The sequence below is a fragment of the Berghia stephanieae genome, chromosome 6, assembly GCF_034508935.2.
Source record: "Berghia stephanieae isolate SIO BIC M18660-M18661 chromosome 6, UCSD_Bste_1.3, whole genome shotgun sequence".
In the NCBI taxonomy this organism is placed as follows: domain Eukaryota; kingdom Metazoa; phylum Mollusca; class Gastropoda; order Nudibranchia; family Aeolidiidae; genus Berghia; species Berghia stephanieae.
This window is the reverse complement of record NC_088365.1, coordinates 10,954,939-10,979,490: the sequence shown is the minus strand read 5'-3', so window position 1 is coordinate 10,979,490 and position 24,552 is coordinate 10,954,939. Positions and strand designations below refer to the sequence as shown.

General features: G+C 37.9%; 1 protein-coding gene across 1 annotated transcript in view; it reads right to left on the bottom strand.

Moving 5' to 3' along the window:
• The window catches only part of LOC144974466 (uncharacterized), a 452,079-nt gene that overhangs the window by 213,827 nt on the left and 213,700 nt on the right, over positions 1–24,552 (bottom strand). Inside the window, exons 4-5 of the mRNA XM_078917354.1 lie at positions 23,499–23,716; positions 22,376–22,428 (exon numbers count right to left, since the gene is read on the bottom strand). Coding sequence (XP_078773480.1) covers positions 22,376–22,428; positions 23,499–23,716 — 271 coding nt within the window. The remainder of the gene's footprint in view (positions 1–22,375; positions 22,429–23,498; positions 23,717–24,552) is intronic.

The following is a 24,552-nucleotide window of genomic DNA, read 5'->3' as shown; positions in this document are numbered from 1 at the left end:
AAACATACACTTTTTAACCCATGTCAAAACAGAAGAAGAAATATAACAATTAAAACGAGACAATTTTATCACTTGCTACAAAATCAGATCAATAAAAAAAAAAAATTAAAAAGAAGAAAAACAAATAATCAATAACAACAACAAAAAAGGCAATATATTTATATATATATATATATATATATATATATATATATATATATATATATATATATATATATAAGTGAGGAATTGATATACACGGATCCTTGGGCGCGAATTATATCTATTATCTCACCTTTTTTTGTTCGGTTTAGTATATTATATTAATGCTTTGGTGTTTAAGCGTCTTTTCCAACATGACCTTTCAAAATGTGCTCGACTCCTTAGAGTCTAGTGCTCGTGGCACCGAGGTAGGTTTTTACAATATAGGGAATGACGAGAGACGCATGTGCACAACCAACATGACGTTCTCTCTCTCTAATAACTTTTCAGCCGGTGACGTCACAAACTATGGGTGACGTCCAATCAAGGGACGCTACTCTTCCGCTAATCTCATTCCATATTGCGTTGTTTTATTTCCTTCCTTTTAAAAATCCATTTATTTCCTTTTGATATATAATTGTCTTTAGTCATTATAAAAAATAAATAAAAAATAAATAAAGGAATGAATAAATAAATAAATAAATAAATACATATAGTATAAATAAATGAATAAATAAATAAATATAGTATAAATAAATAAATAAATAAATAAATAAATAAATAAATAAATACATAATAAAGGTTAAGGAAAAACTAAAACACAGGTGTTTGGCATATCAATTAGAATATATTTAAAAGCAAACCCTACAACAACATTGAAGCTACCTTTGTGATGATGCTCACGGCAGTTTTGAAATGTATCCGGCCAAGAAAGAACTTATGGCATATATTAAATAAATATTCTTTAAGTCCGTCTGTAAATAAATAAACATTGCCCGCGAATGTCGTGAGTGGCAGTAAGATCCCAATAAAATACCAACAACAAAAACGAAAACAAAAAAAAAATACTTACCGAAAATGAAACAAAAAACAAACCTAACAAACAATCAGACACACTCACAAACAAGCACAAATAAAACACAGCAGCCGGAGTTTGATTTTACATCAACTCATATTATTATCCTGTCTTTGACTTATCACTGGGGGAGCGTGGCTGAGCGGTACGGTCTTTGCTTCGTCCCCAATGCTCTCTATATACGTCTCTAGATTGCTATGTTCGTACCTGAAAGATGAAGTTCGACTACCGGCGGTGCTGTGTGGCCTTGAGCAAGTCAGCTCTCGCCCTTGCTCAATTTGCGGCGCTGCACTGCGTCTGCCACGACCTGGGGTATTCCAGTCTTCCCTTGGAATAGAACATAGACACATTTTCGCGTTGGAATGAATAAAGAGACTTTTTTTAAAGACAAAAAAAAAAGCTCTTGTCGAAATTGTTGTATAAATCATGATATAATTTATTATGATTTATAGGAAACAACTTTGTCTATAGACAGTATGCGATTGGCTAAAAAGCTCATAACATTGCCATCCGGAAGTATAACGGACCAACACACAAAACTGTGTGTTCCAGGAACGTTTGTAATCAGGTTAATACAGTTCAGTGAGCATTACTCATAAACGCGGATGCCAAAAAACAATAACAAAGACCTGAGTGACGTCATCTTCGAACTATCTATAAAATGTTAACTGTCTCCAAAATGGCGATTGACTAAATCGGGAAAAGGAAGAAAAAAAAATGACTGATGTCTACAAGAAAAAAAAAACAGGAAGGGGGGGGGGGCGGTGGTTAAATGTTGATTGGTGACTACAAAGAGAGGAGGTGGGGGGGGGGGGGGGGGGTTAAATGTTGATTGGTGTCTGCAAGGGGGGGGGGGGGGGGGGGGGGGGTTAAATGTTGATTGGTGTCTATCCAAGGATGAAGAAAACACTCCTGATGGTAACAGAGGCGTTGTGACATTTGCCTCCAACGCTTTACTTACTCAATATAAACAAACCGTGGTGTTAGATTATTTAGATGACTGAATGTCTACTACCACTTGGCACATGATCAGTTGCTACGAGCTTTCGAATATTATGAAACCCATCGCCTCGATCTATGTATGCGGCTATGTGTCTTGTGGTATGACACTCGCTTTGGGATCTGGAAGGTCCTGGGTTCAAGCCTTGCTCGGCGCATAGTTGAGTCTTTGGAGAAGGCTCTTTACTCACATTCTCTCACCGTACTCAAGTGTAAAATTAGTACCTGGCAGTTAACAGCGTTGTTCTCTGTCTGAAAAAAAAATGTAATATCGCCTAACAGGCGTCATGTCCCGTCCTAAATGTTAAATGTTGACCACAGGGAACCCTTGTAAAGCGCTTTGAGCACGTTTAGTGGATATTGGGCTATGCGCTGTAAAAAAAAAAGCTCCAAAAAAATAATTTGCTATTAGCTTTCGAATATGTAACCCATCGACTCAATCTGGATGTATGCCAGCATGAACCAGATGCCTAATTAATATCAAAACCCAACTCGGATAATTAGAACTGGTTTTTCGCCCTTCATCTCTTTCTTTCTTTTTCTTAGACATATGTATCTTTTTCTTTCATTTATTCTTATTTTTTGTTTGTTTTTGTTTTATTAAATTGTTTTCCTTACTCTCTCTCTCTCTCTCTATCTATCTCTCTCTCTATCTCTCTCTCTCTCTCTCTCTCTCTCTCTCTCTCTCTTTCTCTTCTCATATTCCTTCTCTTGCTTTCCTCTTCCTCCTCCTCCTCCTTCTCCTTCATCACCACCCCACCACTATCTCTTCCTCCTCCTCCTCTTCTTCTTCTTCTTCTTCTTCTCCTTCTTCTTCTCTTCTTCTTCTTCTCCTCCTCCTTCCTCATTTTCTCCCAATCTCTATGCCTCATCCCTCCCCCAATATTCATTACAGCAACGTCACCTAAACCACCCCCTGATTTCAACACGTCATAAAGTACTCAGTACTCATATTTCTAGACTTATTGAGGAGTGAGCGTCTATTTTTGTACTCAACTTAATCTCGAATGAAAACCGTCACACTCAAAAACATTCATTCAGACTAGACGTCTAAACTAAATGAACTTGAAACAATATACAATTAATGATGCATTCAAAGGTACGGTATCAAAATACGGGAATGCTTCTCGCCTACGTACACATTACACATACATATGTGACCCACCGTATCAAAGCGGTATTATGTCGGGATCCACTCGGTAAGGGAAAATGAACTCATAGCCACAAATATCCAACTTGGGTTTAATTTCTGTACGCTATGGTGTAGTATAAAGGATATTTCTTGCATTGCAAAAACTTGTAAGCTCCATTTTCTCACTATTCTATCTCTAAATTCAATTTTTGGGGGTTTGAATCATCCCGACATATCACCGTTTTGAGACGGAGGGTCACATATATGCAGATCTGAAACCGGCACCGGTCTGGGATTGTTTTAACGTTGTTATAATGGAGAATATATTACGTAGGTTTGAGGGTGCTTGCGGTCTATCAATGGGATCGAACCAATTTGGTTAATCAGGCATGCAACTAAGTAGATCCTATCTCCCTCTCTCTCTCTCTTCTTCTCTTCTTCCTTCTCTTCTTCTTTCTTCTTCTTCTTCTTCTTTTCTTCTCTCTTCTTTCTTCTTCTTCTTCTTCTTCTTCTTCTTCTTTCTTCTTCTTCTTCTTCTTCTTCTTCTTCTCTTCTTCTTTCTTCTTCTTCTTCTTCTTCTTCTTCTTCTTCTTCTTCTTCTTCTTCTTCTTCTTCTTCTTCTTCTTCTTCTTCTTTTCTTCTTCTTCTTCTTCTTCTTCTTCTTCTTCTTCTTCTTCTTCTTCTTTCTTCTTCTTCTTCTTCTTCTTCTTCTTCTTCTTCTTCTTCTTCTTCTTCTTCTTCTTCTTCTTCTTCTTCTTCTTCTTCTTCTTCTTCTTCTTCTTCTTCTTCTTCTTCTTCTTCTTCTTCTTCTTCTTCTCTTCTTCTTCTTCTTTCTTCTTCTCTTCTTCTTTCTTCTTCTTCTTCTTCTTCTTCTTCTTCTCTTCTTTCTTCTTCTTCTTCTTCTTCTTCTTCTTCTTCTTCTTCTTCTTCTTCTTCTTCTTCTTCTTCTTCTTCTTCTTCTTCTTCTTCTTCTTCTTCTCTTCTTCTTCTTCTTCTTCTTCTCTTCTTTTCTTCTTCTTCTTCTTCTTCTTCTTCTTCTTCTTCTTCTTCTTCTTCTTCTTCTTCTTCTTCTTCTTCTTCTTCTTCTTCTTCTTCTTCTTCTTCTTCTTCTTTCTTCTTCTTCTTCTTCTTCTTCTTCTTCTTTCTTCTTCTTCTTCTTCTTTCTTCTTCTTCTTCTCTTCTTCTTCTTCTTCTTCTTCTTCTTCTTTCTTCTTCTTCTTCTTCTTCTTCTTCTTCTTCTTCTTCTTCTTCTTCTTTCTTCTTCTTTCTTCTTCTTCTTCTTCTTCTTCTTCTTCTTCTTCTTCTTCTTCTTCTTCTTCTTCTTCTTTTCTTCTTTCTTCTTCTTCTTCTTCTTCTTCTTCTTCTTCTTCTTCTTCTTCTTCTTCTTCTTCTTCTTCTTCTTCTTCTTCTTCTTCTTCTTCTTCTTCTTCTTCTTCTTCTTCTTCTTCTTCTTCTTTCTTCTTCTTCTTCTTCTTCTTCTTCTTCTTCTTCTTCTTTCTTCTTCTTCTTCTTCTTCTTCTTCTTCTTCTTCTTCTTCTTCTTCTTCTTCTTCTTCTTCTTCTTCTTCTTCTTCTTCTTCTTTCTTCTTCTTTTCTTCTTCTTCTTCTTCTTCTTCTTCTTCTTCTTCTTCTTCTTCTTCTTCTTTTCTTCTTCTTCTTCTTCTTCTTCTTCTTCTTCTTCTTCTTCTTCTTCTTCTTCTTCTTCTTCTTTCTCTTCTCTTCTTCTTCTTCTTCTTCTTCTTCTTCTTCTTCTTCTTCTTCTTCTTCTTCTTCTTCTTCTTCTTCTTCTTCTTCTTCTTTTCTTCTTCTCTCTTCTTCTTCTTCTTCTTTTCTTTCTTCTTCTTCTTCTTCTTCTTTCTTCTTCTTCTTCTTCTTTTCTTTTCTTCTTCTTCTTCTTCTTCTTCTTCTTCTTCTTCTTCTTCTTCTTCTTCTTCTTCCTTCTTCTTCTTTCTTCTCTCTTCTTCTTCTTCTTCTTTCTTCTTCTTCTTCTTCTTCTTCTTCTTCTTCTTCTTCTTCTTCTTCTTCTTTTCTTCTTCTTCTCTTCTCTTCTTCTTCTTCTTCTTCTTCTTCTTCTTCTTCTTCTTCTTCTTCTTTTCTTCTTCTTCTTCTTCTTCTTCTTCTTCTTCTTCTTCTCTTCTTCTTCTTCTTCTTCTTCTTCTTCTTCTTCTTCTTCTCTCTTCCTTCTTCTTCTTCTTCTTCTTCTTCTTCTTTCTTCTTCTTCTTCTCTTCTTCTTCTTCTTCTTTCTTCTTCTTCTTCTTCTTCTTCTTCTTCTTCTCTTCTTTCTTCTTCTTCTCTTCTTCTTCTTTCTTCTTCTTCTTCTTCTTCTTCTTTCTTCTCTCTTCTTCTTCTTCTTCTTCTCTTCTCTCTTCTTCTTCTTCTTTCTCTTCTTCTTCTCTTCTCTTCTTCTTTCTTCTTCTTCTCTTCTCTCTTCAATACCAAGTCTGTGCCAGACATCGGTGATCATGGTACGCCATTCATCCTCGAAAAAAAGAACAAAAAAAAACCCAAACAAAACAAAACAATGCAATATATTGCCAATTGTGATAAAGTTGAAACAGGCCCAAACTTGTTTGAACTAAAAACATCAATAACAATCAACTCAACTTCATATTATTTTTATTTTGACAATAAATTCCATTTTCAGCACATAATCCATTCCGACACAACACCGATTTCAGGGGATGGGCTACATATTATACATATCTGCAGAGGTCTGACAACCAGCACCATTATGACCCGATTTAACTTCTCTCCTAACCAGTCATTTTCAGTATTTTCCCAAAAATGGCAGGCTTACCCAGCAGAAAAAATTGAGCTTTTAAACTCAAATAATCTCTCTACAAAACAACTTTATGTTCTTATTAATTAAACAAAGACCGTTGTGATGTACAAAATAAATCTGAATAAGAAAAATTGTATATTGAATCGTAACAAATGTTTCGATTTTACTGTAGGTGGTAAGGTGAGGGTTAACATCGTTGCAATGGAGACTATATTTTATTTGCGTTGTTTGAACATATTTCTACGAGACCGTCACCAATTGGGTTATCAGACTAACCGTAATTAAGTAAATAATAAGTATTCGTAGAAACTATTCAAGTTTAAGTGAATCAAATTATATATTTTTTCAAACAACTAAAAACAAAAGTAGAAAGAAAGAAAAAAATAAACAAACAAACAAAAAAAAAACACCAGAAAATAATTTAAACAAAAGAAAACACACGAAAAACAACCAACCCCCCCCCCTCCCAAAAAAAAAAAAAAAACAAACAAACAAAAAAAATAAAAAAAAAACCCAAAAAAAAAAACAACAACAAAAACAAAAACAAAATCAAAATAAACAATAAATAAATAATAATCAAACATAAATATCAAGCCTAAACAAGATGTCAAACCGAAATGATATTTGTGCCCACGATCGCCATAAAAACAGTCGAAGATACACGAGTATCTATAAAAACGAACACACAATAAACAAACAAAAGTGTGTAAATATCCGGGTCTGGTGGTGACATTTGGTGCAGCGTCTAATTGGCTTACAGAACTAACATTGAAAATATAGAACAAAAAAAAAAAACAGTCGAATAAATAAATAAATAGTATGTGATGGCGATTATGAAGCAGAGAGAGAGAGAGAGAGAGAGAGAGAGAGAGAGAGAGAGAGAGAGAGAGAGAGAGAGAGAGAGAAAGAGAGAGAAAGAGAGAGAAAGAAAGAAAGAAAGAGAACGAGAGAGAGAGAGAGAGAGAGAGAGAGAGAGGGAGATAGAAAGATATTATATATTTTTATAAAGAGAGAGAGAGAGAGAGAGAAAGAGAGAGATGCCGATTGACCATCGATGCAGCATATTGTCGTGAAAAGAACATTAATCTGAAAATATGTTTTGGGAATGGTGCCAGACAAAGCAGAATTAAAAAATACAAATTAAAAATCCTCCCCCCCCCCAAAAAAAAAAAAGTCAGGCGACCTCGACTGGGAATCGAACCTCAGACCTGTATGTAAAACGGTAACCAGGAGGTCTGAATTACTTCGATTTCATTCAGTCATTCATCTTGTGTGAGAATTGATCATTTCCCAGAGTTTCAAAACAAGAAAAGGTGCGGTAGTGACGTCACTCTGCACTTACGTAGATCACCTTTTTTTTCTCATTTCAGTTAGAAAAAAAGTTTACTTTAGATATTAACAGTTTAACTCACTCAATCCTAGAGATTTTTGCAACTTTTAAAAATTGGAAAAAAATATGTTAAAAATAAGCATGTACATAGATAGTTTTATTCAACTACCATTAACATGTAAAAACTGAAAACATTAGCTTTCATATTACGCCTATAATTTGTCTCAGAAAAATGTAATAAATAGGCATGGGGTAAAAGTAACCCCGGGTAAACTACGGATATAGTCGGTGTTAGGGTTGAGTGATTTCACCAATTAACTGCGTTAATCTGGAGAAAAAAAACGCATATTAAGAAATTTGGCCAGAAAAGTTGTCCAAATATCACTGGATTTAACGACCCTCATATTGGCAAAATAAAGCTCTCAAACCGTGGACTTCGCCACACGGTCTCAGGTTTGATGTTTGTTCGTTTGTCAAGATAAGGGTCATTTAAATCGATCGTTATTTGAAGGACGAGTTTTCTGACCAATTTTATTTTTTATAATGTGTTGAATCTTTTCAGAATACGACAGTCAACGGGAACAAAAACAACAACCGCATTGATTGTTGAAAAGAGCAGGAAAAAAAAAATCACAGGACATTGATAACTAGGGAAATAAAGAATGAGATGATAGTTGGTTGGCGGTGAAACCCTTATCACCTTGTCAGCATCAGTCATCTCTCTCATACCACCCCCCCTCCCCCAACCCTTCCCCCCCCCCCCACAATAACCGAGAAAATGTAACCCTTGGTCCCAAAGCGATTACTGGAGCTAGAGATCGAACTTTTTGCCTCAGATATGAAAAGAGGGGTCAGTTTCTTTTCGTTTTTAGTAAAGAATAGATACCATTTACTTTTTTAAACTGTAAAACACCGAAAGTTCGTAATTCGTATATTTTTATTTTTCTGAAATCACTGTTATTCATTTTTGCCACAGATATCAAACCTGGGGTCAGTTTCTCTTCGTTTTAGTAAAGAATAGATACCATTTACTTTTTTAAACTGTAAAATACCAAAAGTTCGTAATTCGTATCTTTTTATTTTTCTGAACTCACTATTATTCAGGATTAGATTTTCCAGCCGTCAAGGGACAGTAGGCCATAATTAATACAGTAATGTTATGAAACCAAAATGTGACCCATCGTTTCAAAACGGTATTATGTCGGGGTGAACAAGATGATGAAAGGTAACTTTTAAGAGTAACTGGTCATGAAAACGAAATCTCGGTTTTCAGCACTTAAAAATTCTATATTTCTTCTTCAATAATACATTCATGGACTCAACACAAGTCTGATGTTTTTGGTCATAGATTCTATTCTCAGCACTTTGATCATCCCGACTTAATACCGTTTTGAGACGGTGAGTCACACATGATATCCTAATGGTATTATATAATATTATTATGTCTGCGTGAGTACAGAGCGGTGGGGGCTGCGCCTGAAGCATGGGATCGTGAAAATACTAACGATCGATATAGTGATAACGGAGAGGCTTCGGATCCGAACGATACAGCCAATTGACGTTTCGGGTAAAAACCCTTCGTCAGCACAACGATATACAAATTAGTGTGGACGTTATTCTTAAAATTGAACTTTGACCTTGGCCTACAAATTGTGTGACCCCCTCGTCCGAAAACGATATTATTGTGTCGAAATGGGAGTAAATAAGAATCGGACGAAATGGAAGTAAACTGACCAGGCCTTAAGCGCCTCCTTGCGCTGAGAGATTTTAAAAAATCACAAACCAAAATCAAAACTAAACTAAGATATACGTCAGTAATTGTATAACTCAACATCCACTAAACATGCTCAAATCGTTTTACAAAGGGTCCCAAGCCAACAGCAACACTAAACATCTAGGACAGGATATTAAGCCTGTAAGAAGACGATATTCCATCTTTTTCCCGAACACACCAGGTACTCAGTTTATATCTGAGCAAGGTGAGAGAATGCGAGTGAAGAGCCTTTTCCAAAGACTCAACTGTGCACCACTCAGAGCGGTACTCGAAATTTGGACCGGAAGCGAGTGTCATACAGCAAAACCAAATGGTCACGTTCAGTTGTTGTTTGTTTGTTTTTGAGGGTTCTACGGCGCTTGCAACACATTAAGGTCATATCAGCGCCAGTAAAAGGTAGAAAATTGGATAGTAAAAGGTTTTAGAATTACAATTAAAGCACCGAAGAAAAAGTAAGACCAAGGGGAATTGGTTCAAATATGAAACCTATGTAGATTCCAAGCGCACACTATCAAAATATTTTGTTTGAGATCACCTAAAAGTCTCACCAATACACAAATAAAGTCCCCACTAAGAGGATTACACTCAAATGTTTACAAATCATATATAATATGTAAACGAAACGGAATACAGTGCATAACAGAGATGATTTACAAGACAAAAAATATCGTCTGCCAAAACTCTAACTATACATTTGACTGTTTCCCTCCCAGCTAGGGTTTCCAACTAGGGCCGGGACAAAACCAAGTAATAATCTCATTTCAAGACAAAGACAGTCAGCAAGTTGGAAAACATATATCACTGCGGGAGGTCATGAACCCCACCCAGGGTCACTATAGGTTAACTCTCTCCTTACCAGCGATTTTCGGAATTTTCTCTAAACCTCACACCCACCCAACACAATTTTTTTTTCTACTCAAACAGAAAAGGATCAAGTACATCCAATACATATAATTGTGCAGTGTCCAATTTGTATCGCTAGAACCAAAATATTTTCTTTATAATTTGAGATGTACAGAGGATATAAGAATGAGAAAATTGTCGGTTGCATGGTAACGAATGTGACGATTTTCCTATTGATGGTAAGGAGAGGGTTAACGTAAGGACACCTGGGCCACCTGTGTCGCCAAGTACCTTGAAGTCCAGGCAAACAAATATAGGGTACTATTACTTAGGTCCAGTGGTACTATCAGTAGACAATGCTTGGGTCTAATCTAAATCTGATGTCAGCTTCCTATCCAAGTGATAACATGCAATGTTAATGTTAATGTCCGTTTCACGCTACAAAAATCAAAGGGAGATAAACGGCCGTTCCTTTTTGTTCAAAGGATTTAAATATGTACTAAACGACTACTAAAAATGTATTATATCCTCATCGTTTAACGACGGGTCAACATCCCATAAAAACACAGGGTGTACTACAAATCTTGATAGGACTATACAGTATTGGCCGCGGGCCTATCACCATCAAAGTGGTCATCCAGTGATAACGTGTGTGGCAAAATACTATAGGGAATGAGATTAGCGGAAGAGTAGCGTCCCTTGATTGGACGTCACCTTACAGAGAACGTCAATTTGGTTTTGAAGTGTCTCAAGCCGCTTTCACCGGAAGCGAGGACGAGAGACGCGTGCGCACAACCAACATGACGTTCTCTCTCTAATAACTTTTCCGCCGGTGACGTCATAGACTATGGGTGACATCCAATCAAGGGACGCTACTCTTCCGCTAAAATAATTCCCTGTAAAACGGCACAAAGGCAAGTAAAAAAAAAAAAAATAAACAGCATGATTTAAGGGCATTTTACGACGCTGTTACAAACTGGATGAGAGAATGTAAAGGAAAACAGTGGTGGTGATAATGTCAACGAGTTTTCATTACGTCAGCAGGAGGGTTTTTTTAGGCGGGTAACATAATACGCGAATTTCACTCCCCCCGTTGAGTGGGCGCACCTAATGACATTATAGACACCATCTCTAGTCCTGTTCTTTGTTTTATATCATTATATATACAAACCTATTAAAATGGAAAAGACCGCAAAGATAAAAGATGGGCATCATTAATTCTTTTGTAGTTCTGTCAATAAAAACATTGCCCCTAATAGTCTGTATAGATAGTATGCGCTTGGCTAAGAAGCTCATAACATTGCCATCCGGAAGTATAACGGACCAACACACAAAACTCTGTGTATCCATGAACGTTTATAGTCAGGTTAATACAGTTTAGTGAGAACTACTCATAAACGCGGATGGCAAAAAACAATAACAAAGACCTGAGTGACGTCATCTTCGAACTATCTATTGATTAGGTATACAAAACACATGCTCCATATCAATCTCATTTGTTTGGTTTTACTGACAAAATGACTTTTCGCTTGTTCTAAGTGAAATAATTATTTGTTGTTATAGACTCGTTATAATGATAAATCAATATGTAGCAAAACTAATGAGAAAGAGAAGTTTTATCATATTTTTTTTTTAACTTTTATGTCCACCAACGGACAATACAAGCTCGTTATAGTAATTAGATGGAAGTGAGACTTGGTGAAAGAAAACCACCAGCTGAACAAAAGCAGATTATTCAAAAACAAGACAATACAAAAAGCTTTTGCTTCCAAGGAGGGGGGGGGGGGGGGGGCGTGGCTCAGAGGTATGGTCTTTGCTTCGTACCCGAAAGGTACCGAGTTCGACACTATCCGCCGCGCTGTGCGACCTCGGGCAAGTTAACTCACACTAGCTCATTATACAGCGCTGCACTGCGGCTGACGACTGGGTTATTCAAGTTTTTTCCCTTGGAATGGACCCTAAAGATAAATAATTTCCCTTGGATGAATGAAAGAATTGTATTTTAGTTTTATTTATTTATTATTTGAACCACCCCAGATATCGAATTATTCACACACAGATTTACCAAATAGATGCTAAACCAGTTGGTAGAGAATCTGTCAACACAGTCTCACACTTTGGGCCAGAAAACGCATTGTCAACTTTTTAAAATTTTTATTTAACCTCAGGAGACACCCAATGTTTGTCGTCACTTTACCAGTTTAGAATTATCTCCGTCTTTTAAATACGAGAATAAACAGGTATAGGGATATTGACCTTATTAAAAAAAAAAAAAAGAAATTAAATAGGGAATGAGATTAGCGGAAGATTAACGTCCCTTGATTGGACGTCACTGGCGTGAGAGAGAACGTCAATATGGTTTTGCACATGCGTCTCTCGTCCTCGCTTCCGGTGAAATCGCGCGGTTAGTTAAATAGTTTCTCAGCGATCTTTAAGTTTTATCGAACCTGTGTTTAATTCTAAACATTATTTTTCTCTCACCCCAATAACATTATATTTTAAAGCTTGATATTACTTTTCATTCTTTAATTCTTTTTCATAATTAGTGAAATCTTCTCATCCAAAGGAAAGATATCCTCAGTTGAAAGTTATAAGTTTTTAAATTGACGTTCTCTCTGTAAGGTGACGGCCAATCAAGGGACGCTACTCTTCCGCTAATCTCATTCCCTACAATAAATAAATAAATAAATAAATAAATAAATAAATAAATAAATAAATAAATAAGTTTAAAAAAAAAACAAAAAAAAAACAACTTGATTTTATATGACTTAACAAAAGTGTACCAGGGTTATTAAGTTATTAACGCATCCGTCAACTTAAAACCCCAGGTTTGTGAGGTTTTTTTTGGTTATAGATAGAATGCTCTTGGCCAAGGAGTTCACAACATTGCCATCCGGAAGTATAACGGACCAACACAAAACTCTGTGTAACCATGAACATTTATAGTCTGGTTGCTACAGTTTAGTGAGAACAGCTCACAAACGCGGATGGCAAAAACAATAACAATGGCCTATCTATAGATAGTATGCAGATGACGTCACTCAGGCCTTTGTTATTGTTTTTGCCATCCGCGTTTGTGAGTTGTTCTCACTAAACTGTATTAACCGGACTATAAAAGTTCATGGTTACACAGAGTTTGTGTGTTGGTCCGTTATACTTCCGGATGGCAATGTTGTGAACTCCTTGGCCAACCGCATTCTATCTATAGCAAGATGAGTAATTTTAATCGACCGATATTGTTAGGACGACTTTTCTCGTGTGTCTTATAAAGCACGGGGATTGAATTTCATATCCTGACCCAAATGTGTCAAAGTCAAAGGCATCGATGGTACATTACTTCCTTCCTTCCCGGGTTCCATCTCTTTCCAGAGGTCGGATGTCATGGCCTTCCATCCTTCACGGTCCATTGCAGCCTCGTTACAGTCTGCCAAGCGCCGTCCTGTAGCTTCCTTGATGCCATCTGTCCAGGATTTCCTTTGTCTTCCTCTGCCTCTCTTTCCTTCAATTCTTCCCTCCATTATCCTTTTTTCGAGACTATCATGTCTTCGCATATGTCCAAAATGGTACATTACAATAGACAAATGAGCAAACAGACAGACTAACAAACAGGCAAGCAAACATAAAATACACACGAACAAATTATGAAAGAAGCTGAAAGCTCAAAGCAGTACAGTTTCACACTCCATACCAAGTATAGATAGAATGCGCTTGGCCAAGGAGTTCACAACATTGCCATCCGGAAGTATAACGGACCAACACACAAACTCTGTGTAACCATGAACTTTTATCGTCTGGTTAATACAGTTTAGTGAGAACAACTCACAAACGCGGATGGCAAAAACAATAACAAAGGCCTGAGTGACGTCATCTTCGAACTATCTATAGATAGTTCGAAGATGACGCAACTCATGTCTTTGTTATTGTTTTTTTGCCATCCGCGTTTATGAGTAATGCTCACTAATCTGTATTAACCTGACTATAAACGTTCATGGATACACACAGTTTTGTGTGTTGGTCCGTTATACTTCCGGATGGCAATGGTGTGAACTTCTTAGCCAAGCTCATACTATCTTTATCAAAACATGAGCATTTGTATAGAAAAATATCCCATACATGTGTTCAAAATGCTTTACGTTTTGGCCTTAGCCATCAGCAACACTTTAACATGTAAGACAAACAAGTTTTTGTTCGAGAGAGATAACGCTGTTGAAGGACATAAAATAGATAGTATGCGCTTGGTGAAGAAGCTCAAAACATTGCCATCCGGAAGTATAACGGACCAACACACAAAACTGTGTGTATCCATGAACGTTTATAGTCAGGTTAATACAGTTAAGTGAGCATTGCTAATAAACGCGGATGGAAAAAAAAACAAAACAATAACAAAAACCTGAATGACGTCATCTTCGAACTATCTAATGTGAGTAAAAGGTCTGCTCCAAGGACTCAATTGTGTGTCGAGCAGAGCAACACTACGTCACAACAACCACTACGTCACAACAGCCACTACTACCTCCATTAACAACTGATAACAGAGTTGAATCAAAGGACAAGAACACAACAATCTCATGTCAACTCAAAGCCCTTCAAATGTCAAACAAAACGTCTAGATAGCTAATTTTTTTTTTAAAAACCAATAAATTGTAGAAAAATCGGTCATTGCATAATATAATGAAATGTGACCCATCGCATCCAAAGGCTATAATTATTCCGGTGGGTAATTTAAGTAGAAAACTACAGAAACTACAGAACTACAGAACAACTACAGAAAAGCATTTACCAATAGCTCAAACAAACAGCAAAAAGGAATGGATGACAAATGAAATTCTAAACCTATTTGAAGAAAGACGAAAATGCAACAGAGGGTCTGCAGAATACCAAACATTGAACAACCACATTAAATCCAAATGCATCGAGGCACACGAGAACTATCTAGACTGGAAATGCTGCGAAATCGAAAGAGAATACAAACCCAACCCCCAACAAGTTCACCAAAGAATAAAAGAACTATCAGGGAAAAGGAAAAGCAAAGCAGCAGGAAGTTGTATCCAAAACAAACAAGGGGAACTGCTATTTGAAGAACAACATATAGAAAGCCGATGGGTAGAATACATAGGCGAACTGTACAATGATCCAAATAGAAATGAACCACCACTGAAATTCAAAGAACCATTAAGCGGACCAAACATCACCAAAAGTGAAATTGAACATGCCATGGAACGAATGAAGGATGGTAAAGCAACAGGCCCTGATGAAATATCTGTAGAGGTATTAAAAAGCCTAGGAGATCTAGCAATTGATGAACTTCACATATTATTCAACAATATATACAATACTGGGAAAATTCCAGAAGATCTCTGTAACTCTATTTTCATAGCAATACCAAAGAAAGCAGATGCAGTCAGATGCGAAAATTTTAGAACTATAAGTTTAATAAGTCACATCAACAAAATACTGTTGCGTATAATTATCAACAGGCTAAGGAATAAGATTAACCCCGAAATCGCAGAAGAACAATATGGATTCCAACCTGACAGAGGGACAAGGAACGCAATATACCTCCTCCGTGTTTTAAGTGAAAGAGCTATACAGGTTCAGACCCCACTATACCTCTGTTTTGTCGACTACAAAAAAGCTTTTGATAGAGTACGCCACGAAGAAATACTAAAACAACTGCACTCCATTGGCGCTGATGAGAAAGACCTCAGACTCATGCAAACATTATACTACACCCAGCAGGCATCTATCAAAATCGGAAACTCTACAGGAAATTCCATTCCTATTAAGAAAGGAGTTCGTCAAGGGTGTGTTGCCTCACCAGATCTGTTTAATCTATACCAAGAAACAATCATGAGGGGCATAAATAATATGGAGGGAATAAAAGTAGGAGGTCACAACATAAATAATATAAGATACGCAGACGATACGGTACTCATTGCAACATCAGAAATCCAACTTCAAAAGATTGTTGACAAATTGGTAGTAGATAGTGAAGCCAAGGGAATGGAAGTGAATATCACCAAAACAGAATGCATGGTAATACAGAAAAACCCGCAAAACAACAACACCTGCAATATAACGATTCACGGCGAGCAGCTTACCAACGTAGAAAGTTTTAAATACCTAGGTTCAATAGTGACAACAGATGGAAGATGTAACCGAGACATACGAGCAAGAATAACTCAAGCCAAACAGGCCTTCATGGACCTGGGAAACATTTTGAAAAACAAACAGATGTCGTTCGGGATTAGATTCCGAGTCTTGAAGTGCTACGTGTGGCCAATCTTGTTCTACGGATGCGAAAGCTGGACTACAAATGCAGAAACACAAAAGAACATTGAAGCTTTTGAAATGTGGTGCTTGAGAAGGATGCAGAGAATATCGTATACCGCACACAAAACGAACGAAGAAGTGCTAAAACAAACATACCAACAAAGGAAACTAATGCCCTTAATAGTGGATCGACAACTATCCTTTTTCGGACACATAGTAAGGAAAGATAAGAATGAATACCTGGCAAGTTGTGGAAAAATACCTGGTAAACGCGCCCGGGGGAGACAAAGAAAAACACTCATAGACCAACTGAAGGGCTTCACCAACCTAACAATCCAAGAGCTGTTTGAAAAAGCAAGAGACAGGGAGGAATGGAGAGAGATAATTCATGCAGTATCCGAAGCCTGGACCAGGCATGGAACCTAGAAGAAGAAGAATTTAGGTTGAAAAAAAAATATGTCTAGCCAATAACTTGAGGTTTGGGTCACATTTAGATGTTTTAATGAGAAAAATAAAAACAATTTCTCAATGAGCGACCTCCCCCCCCCCCCTAACAAAAAATTCTTAATTTTGACCATTTTATTTATTTCAAACTTTTCTTTTGAATTCTATGTATTACTAGATTTATAGCTTAACTTCTAAGATGTGAGTTAATATAACTACTGTCTTTATGAGGAGAATAATTTTTGTTTTTTAACGCTTCAAAACACTTAAATTTCCTTCAGATTATTTCAACATTCAATTTAATTGCCGTCGTCTAGATCAAGTCAAATTCATAGTTTACCACATCGACGCGTCGCCACAAATGAAGCAGATACACAATTATCAACTCACTCAACCCTAACACCGACTATATCCGTAGTTTATCCGGGTTACATTTACCCCATGCCTATTTATTAAATTTTTCTGAGACAAATTATTAAAGGTGTAGTATCAAAGCTAATGTTTTTAGTTTTTACATGTTAATGATAGTTGAATAAAACTTTCTAACTATGCACATGCTCATTTCTAATAGATTTTTTTTTCCAATTTTGAAAAGAAGCAAAAAATCTCTAGGATTGAGTGAGTTAAGGCAATCCCCTTAACGTCTCCTTACCAGCCATTTTCAAAATTTCCCCCAAAACGTCACACCCACCCAACACAAAAACAGACATTTCTTACTCAAACAGAAAAGCAACAAGCACATTCTATACGTAATATTGTTAGACAATATGAGCTCTATTACAGAATGTCAAGTTTTTATAGCTATAGCAAATCACCAACATGTCCAAAGTGCAACCAAGCACCACAAGATGCAAACCACCTCGTACTAGATTGCCCAGAGACAAAACTTGAAGGGGGATTTGAAACCATCAACAAATGTGATGATGACTTCCGAACCTGGATTGATACCTTGAACTTAGAAGTGTAGCCGAACGATACTACTAGTACTACTACTACTAGTACTACTACCACTAGCTATATCTAAAAGAAATGAAATCTGGATGAGAAAAGTGACGGCTGCATCGTGACAAATGTGACGATTCTCCAATAGGTGGTAAGGAGAGGGTTAAGTCAGTCTAGATCCTAACCTTATAAACAAATTGAGATTTATATAGCCCAATATCCACTAAATGTGCTCAAAGCGCTTTACAAGGAGTCAACAGCAACGCTCAACATGTAGGACGGGACATGACGCCTGTTAGGCGCTTTTCCAATTCTTCTGACAAAGACAACGCTGTTAACGGCCAGGTACTCCACCTGAGTACTTTGAGAGAATGTGAGTAAAGAGTCTTTTCCAAGGGCTCAACTATGCCCCGAACGCGAGGCTCGAACCCAGGACCTTCCGACCCGAAAGCGAGTGTCATACCACAAGACCACATAGCCTTAAAGATCAATTCAACACCAACCGCCGAGCAGATCGGTGTATCTAGTGTAAGTCGAGTCGTAGTACATATGCTAATGAAGAGGAACTGGCTGCCAACATAAGAAGGAAGCGCCTGTCGACCATGACAACTAGATTAGATATTATGTGAATCTTACAAGGTCGCGGCTTACAGCTCCCCGTCCTTGTTGTCATCAACTCCTGCGGCTATGTGGTCTAATGGAGGGGGGAGGGGCGTGGCTCAGCGGTATGGTCTTTGCATCGTACCCGGAAAGTACCGAGTTCGACTACCCTCCGCGCTGTGCGACTTTGAGCAAGTTAACTCGCCCTAGCTCATTATACGGCGCTGCACTGCTTTTTTGCTTCTTTCATAATTTGTTCGCTTTTGGAAGGTCCTGGGATTGAGCCTCGCTCGGCGGCGCATAGTTGAGTCCTCGGAGAAGGCTATTTACTCACATTCTCTCACAGTACTCAAGTGTAAAATGAGTACCTAGCCTTTAACATCGTTGTCTCTGTCCCAAAAATTTGTAATATCGCCTGACAGTCCTAAATGTTAAATGTTGCTGTTGGCCAGGGATCATTTGTAAAGCGCTTTGAGCACGTTTAGTGGATATTGCGCTATATAAAAGCTCGGTTTTTTTTAAAGGCAATCCCCTTAAGTCAGTCTAGATCCTAACCTTCAAGATCGGTGTATCTAGTGTAAGTCGAGTCGTAGTACCTATGCTAATGAAGAGGAACTGGCTGCCAACATCAGAAGGAAGCGCCTGTCATCCATGACAACTAGATTAGATATTATGTGAATCTTACAAGGTCGCGGCTTACAACTCCCCGTCCTTGTCATCAACTCCTGCGGCTAGTGGTATGACACTCGCTTTCGGATCGGACTGAATGTCCTGGGTTCGAGCCTCGATCGGCGGCGCATAGTTGAGTCGTTGGAGAAGGCTCTTAATCGCATTCTCTCACCGTACCTGCCCGTTAACAGCGTTGTATCTGTCCGAAAAAATTGTAACATCGCCTAACAAGTGTCGTGTTCCGTCCTAAATGTTAAATGTTACTGTTGACCTTATAAAGCGCTTTGATCACATTTAGTGCATATTGCGCTATATAAAAACTCATTTTAAAAAACTCCTGAAGAACAAAATAATTAATTTGTGACTTATCGTTTACAAACAGTATTAAGTCGGGGGTAAAAAAAAAGTCCTTCAGAAGTCCGTGGAGTCGGAGTTTTTCCAGGTTTCTATTGCGTGAAACGTACAGTTGCTTTTGCTTGCTACTGCTACTTTGTGAATAGGACGTTAGTCTATCGCAGAGTACTTTCCGTCAGAACGGACCTACACAGCTACCCAATCATTGCAGCAGGGTGGAGGGGGCATGAGAAACAAATAATCATGACTTCATTTACCCAGGACGAACTCTAAAGCGATAAAACTTATCTTCAGAAACGTGAGTGGAGCAGGCACTTATGTTGATAACAACAAGAGATGAAGTGAGTAGGAAAGTGTCAGAAGACAATAGAGAATAACATTTTCTCCCTGCGGTGATGGGGGTTTGATCGTGGATAGCCCATACGGTAGAGTCACGCTCTCACCGGCCAGGCGGAGTTGTCGTACCAGTAAGGTCGCGGGTTCAAACTAACTGCACAATGTAACGATGTTACGCAAATCATAATTTTTTGCAAGACGAGAGAAGGGAAATAATCCCGTTTTAAAGATCGTTTAATGAAAGTCATTGTTATTGCCCTTTCCCATGAGTACAGAATGAAAAGTGGAATGAGATGTAGTAATGGTATTATATTTTTCATGAGCTCATTAACAAGGGTCTGCTATTAGATACTTATATTTTTCTTAGAACTTTTTAACACGCAGTTGTAATAAAAAAATAACTGAATTTTTATTTTAATCAATAAAAAAATATCCCTCACTTATACTGACACCCTAATCATAATGACATATCCATCTATACATATCCACCAGCCACGAAAAATATTTTATTCTCTATTGTCTTCTGGCACTTTCCTACTCACTTCATCTCTTGTTAAAACTTATCTTGCGGTTCAAATTCCTTCATCACAAAAAGACCATCAATAATAATTCACGCCCACAAAATCAAGCAGAGATAGAGCAATATATAGAAGGAACGAAATTGACGTCACTCGGTTATTTATAAATTGTTTTAGACAGCCGTTTTGGAGATTAGTTCTTATCATACTATTATAGTGGTCTAGTGGTATGACACTCGCTTTCGGATCGGAAGGTCCTGGGTTCGAGCCTCGCGCTCGGCGCATAGATGAGTCCTTGGAAAAGGCTCTTTACTCACATTCTCTCACCGTACTCGGGTGTAAAATGAGTACCTGGCCGTTAACAGCGTTGTCTCTGTCTGAAAAAAATTATAACATCGCTTAACAGGCGTCATGTCCCGTCCTACATGTTAAATGTTGCTGTTGACCAGGGACCCCTTGTAAAGCGCTTTGAGCACATTTAGTGGATAATGCGCTATATAAATTCTCTATTATATCAACCAGACTCTAAAATTGTTAGGTTACACATAGTTTTGTGTATTGGTAAGTTATATCGGCTGGAGGATGTTGTGAGTATTTAATCTCAACGCATAGCACAGTCACTCGGGAAGATAATATATCATCGGAATAATTAAAGCAATCAGGCGTTAACAAAATAGTTAATGAAGATAAACAAGATCAGCAAGTGCATCGTGAATTGTTTTATTTTGTTTATATCAACATCAACAGTGACAGCTCAGGGTGGAGGGGGGGGAGAGAGAGAGAGGGAGAGAGAGAGAGAGGGGGATATATATATATATATATATATATATATATATATATATATAGAATAGATGAAGAGAGAGAGAAAGAGAGAGAGAGAGAGAGAGAGAGAGAGAGCTAAAGAGAAAGCGTCAGCTGTTCAAGAAGCTATGAATTCATATGTAATGTAGTGATGCCCATAGATACACACACACACACACACACACACACACACACACACACACACAAAGACGTACACGTTATATATCAAACTTCTGTTAAATCTGAGAGAACATCTTCTTGTAAGAAATATCACAGAATGACTCAAGATTGAGTATCACTCATAAAGCTTCACATATCAGCCCACAAAAAAATTTAAAGCAGCATAAAAAATATGGAAGGATTGCGCAAAGTCCTTCGCGCAATTCACAAAGATTGCCACACAAAATGTATCTATCACGGATAGTTATTCATGAAAAATTCGCAATGAGTATCATGCATGAGGTATCACACAAAGTATAATATCACGCTAAGATTATTACCATTCAAAAAAACAAAAAAAAAACAAATAAATGTCGATCAAGGAGTGTCAATCAAAATGTATCCGCCTGTCTTTTAATATTATTCTGTCTTGATGAGAAGGTGCAAGAATAGCTCAACGCCAAGACAGCGGGTTGTAAAAGGCGACTAATGGTGTGTGATTCCCCCCATCTTTGAGTCACCTGGTCCTCCAGGTTGGGAGTTGTCGAAGGGTTAACACCCCTTTCCGTAAAACTCAAACCGTTACAGAAACGCAAACGGACAAATCAAATCCTTTTTTTTTTTTTTAGCTTTGGCGACCGAAGAGTTTCTGCAATGATATAATTTTTATGAAGTACAACAGACAAAGCCAAAAGGACTCTGCTGACCCGATGGCGTCTTCTCCAAACGAGCAGCTTCGAATTAAAGAGCTGATATTCAGAGAAGTGATAAGACATGGAACGAGTTTTTAAAAATTAGCTCAGGATGGAGAGGGATGTAAACTGTTTGTCTGTGGCCTATACCCTGACCCAGGGTGAAAAAGGCAATGATGATGATGGTGATAGAGAAGGATGGAAACTGTTTGTCTGTGGCCTATGCCCTGACCCAGGGTGAAATAGGCAATGATGATGATGATAGAGAAGGATGGAAACTGTTTGTCTGTGGCCTATATCCAGACCCAGGGTGAAATAGGCAATGATGATGATGATAGAGAAGGATGGAAACTGTTTGTCTGTGGCCTATACCCAGACCCAGGGCGAAATAGGCGATGATGATGATGATGATGATGATAGAGAAGGATGGAAACTGTTTGTCTGTGGCCTATACCCTGACCCAGGGTGAAATAGGCAGCAATGATGATGATGATGATGATGATAGAGAAGGATGGAAACTCTTTGTCTGTGGCCTATACCCTGACCCAGGGTGAAATAGGCAATGATGATGATGATGATGCTGCCCTAACCAACAAAAGGACAGTATCTGGGCTGACCCAGATCCAACGGATGATGATAAAAAAAACAAGAAATAAGCTCAATGTAAAATGTAGAAAAAAAAAAGACTTACCTTTGCTGAATTGCGGCTCTTCTGTCGGAATGAAAAGCCGTTCTCAGCAAAACCTGTAGAAGGGGAGATAATAATAATAATAATAATAATAATAATAATAATAATAATAATAATAATAATAATAATAATAATAATAATAATAATGGTACAGATTTATAGTGCGCCAAACATCCCTTCATCAGGAGGGCTCTGGGCGCATAACATAGATTAAACCCTAACACAGTACACGAACAACGCTAATTATACACATAATCAAAAGATAAGATAAGAACTAAAGCTGATAAATTGATCTTGCAGTTGACTTTCGAGACGAAGGCGATTACATTTCAACTTGGTAACGAAGTCCAACCCCATAATATAAACATGATTTTAAAAACGATGTAATAGACCACATTACAGCCGCACCAAATCCAAGCATCAGTAACACACTGTATGGTCACTTGAAACAACTTCAAAAGACATCCAACTTTGATGTCGTAAGCAAAAGACCGATGGGCTAGAGCAGAGCTAGCCGTTGGTTGGTTCGGATTAAAAAAAAAAAAAAAATTAAAATTGGGCTTTTATATAGTGCAATTTCCACTAAACGTGCTCCAAGCGCTTTACAAGGGGTCCCTCGTCAACAGCAACATTTAACATGTAGGACGGGACATGACGCCTGTTAGGCGATATTACAATTTTTCGGACAAAGACAACGCTGTTAATGGCCAGGTACTCATTTTACTCCTGAGTACGATAAGAGAATGTGAGTAAAGAGCCTTTTCCAAGGACTCAACTATGCGCCGAGCGCGAGGCTTGAACCCAGGAACTTAACAGCGTTGTCCGAAAAATTGTAATATCGCCTAACAGGCGGCATGTCCCGTCCTACATATCAAATGTTGCTGTTGACCAGGAACCCCTTGTAAAGCGCTTTGAGCACATTTAGTGGATACTGCCCTATATAAATCTCAATTGTAATTTAATTTAAATTTTAATCTCCAGACTACAAAGTCGCCCTGTTAATAATATTGGTTTTAATCTGATTTACAAGGGTTGGAGCATATTCTATCTTCATCTTTAAATGGCAAAATTGTTATATCCTGAAAAAGGGCATTACCCTGAAACTAGAAACGTATTTCAGACTTACAGGCAGAGTCGTCGCTCCCTGAGATGTCTCCGTCTTCGTCAAATGTCGCCCAGTACTTTGGGGACACTCTCGGGGACGGAAGTACGTCATCGCGTTTATGGTAATCCTCCAGGACTTCCGGTGCTGCGTTGCCAAGGACGCCGCTGTCCATGATGCGTGATACGTCATCGTCAAAATCCACTGACGTCATACTGGTGTGTCTAGAAATGTCCCATGGTCTATGAATGAATGAAAATAACAGAAAATAAAGTCAGCGGACATCGCAAATAGGCGTCCTGTAAATTTTGAATGTCTTTTATATATAGATAGACAATGAGATAGATAGGGAATAAGAGTAGCGGAAGAGTAGCGTCCCTTGATTGGACGTCACCGGCGAAGAAGTTATTAGAGAGAGAACGTCATTATGGTTCGCGCATGCGTCTCTCGTCCTCGCTTCCTGTGAAACCGCGAGGTTAGATAAATAATTTCTCAGCGATTTTTTTAGAAGTTGACGTTCTCTCTGTAAGGTGACGTCCAATCAAGGGACGCTACTCTTCCGCTAATCACATTCCCTATAGATAGATAGATAGATAGATAGATAAATAGATGGATGGATGGATGAATAGGTAGGTAGTTAGGTAGATAGATAGATAAATAGATAGATATTTTTATTGACTGATAAAAAAGATAGACTGATATATAGATAGACTGATAAATAGATAGCTGCGATTAATGACATAAAGAGATTGAGCGAAGGATTTGACTTCCTTGGCGGCCTGATATAGATAGAATGCGCTTGGCCAAGGAGTTCACAACATTGCCATCCGGAAGTATAACGGACCAACACACAAACTCTGTGTAACTATGAACTTTTATAGTCTGGTTAATACAGTTTATTGAGAACAACTCACAAATGCGGATGGCAAAAACAATAACAAAGGCCTGAGTGACGTCATCTGCATACTATCTATACTAGTAATGGAGTCATTAGGGGGTCTAAAACAGGGAAGTTAAAACGATGGAAAGTAAAAAGAAAAAGTAAAATTGAGATTAATCAGGAAAGAAATTGTAACTC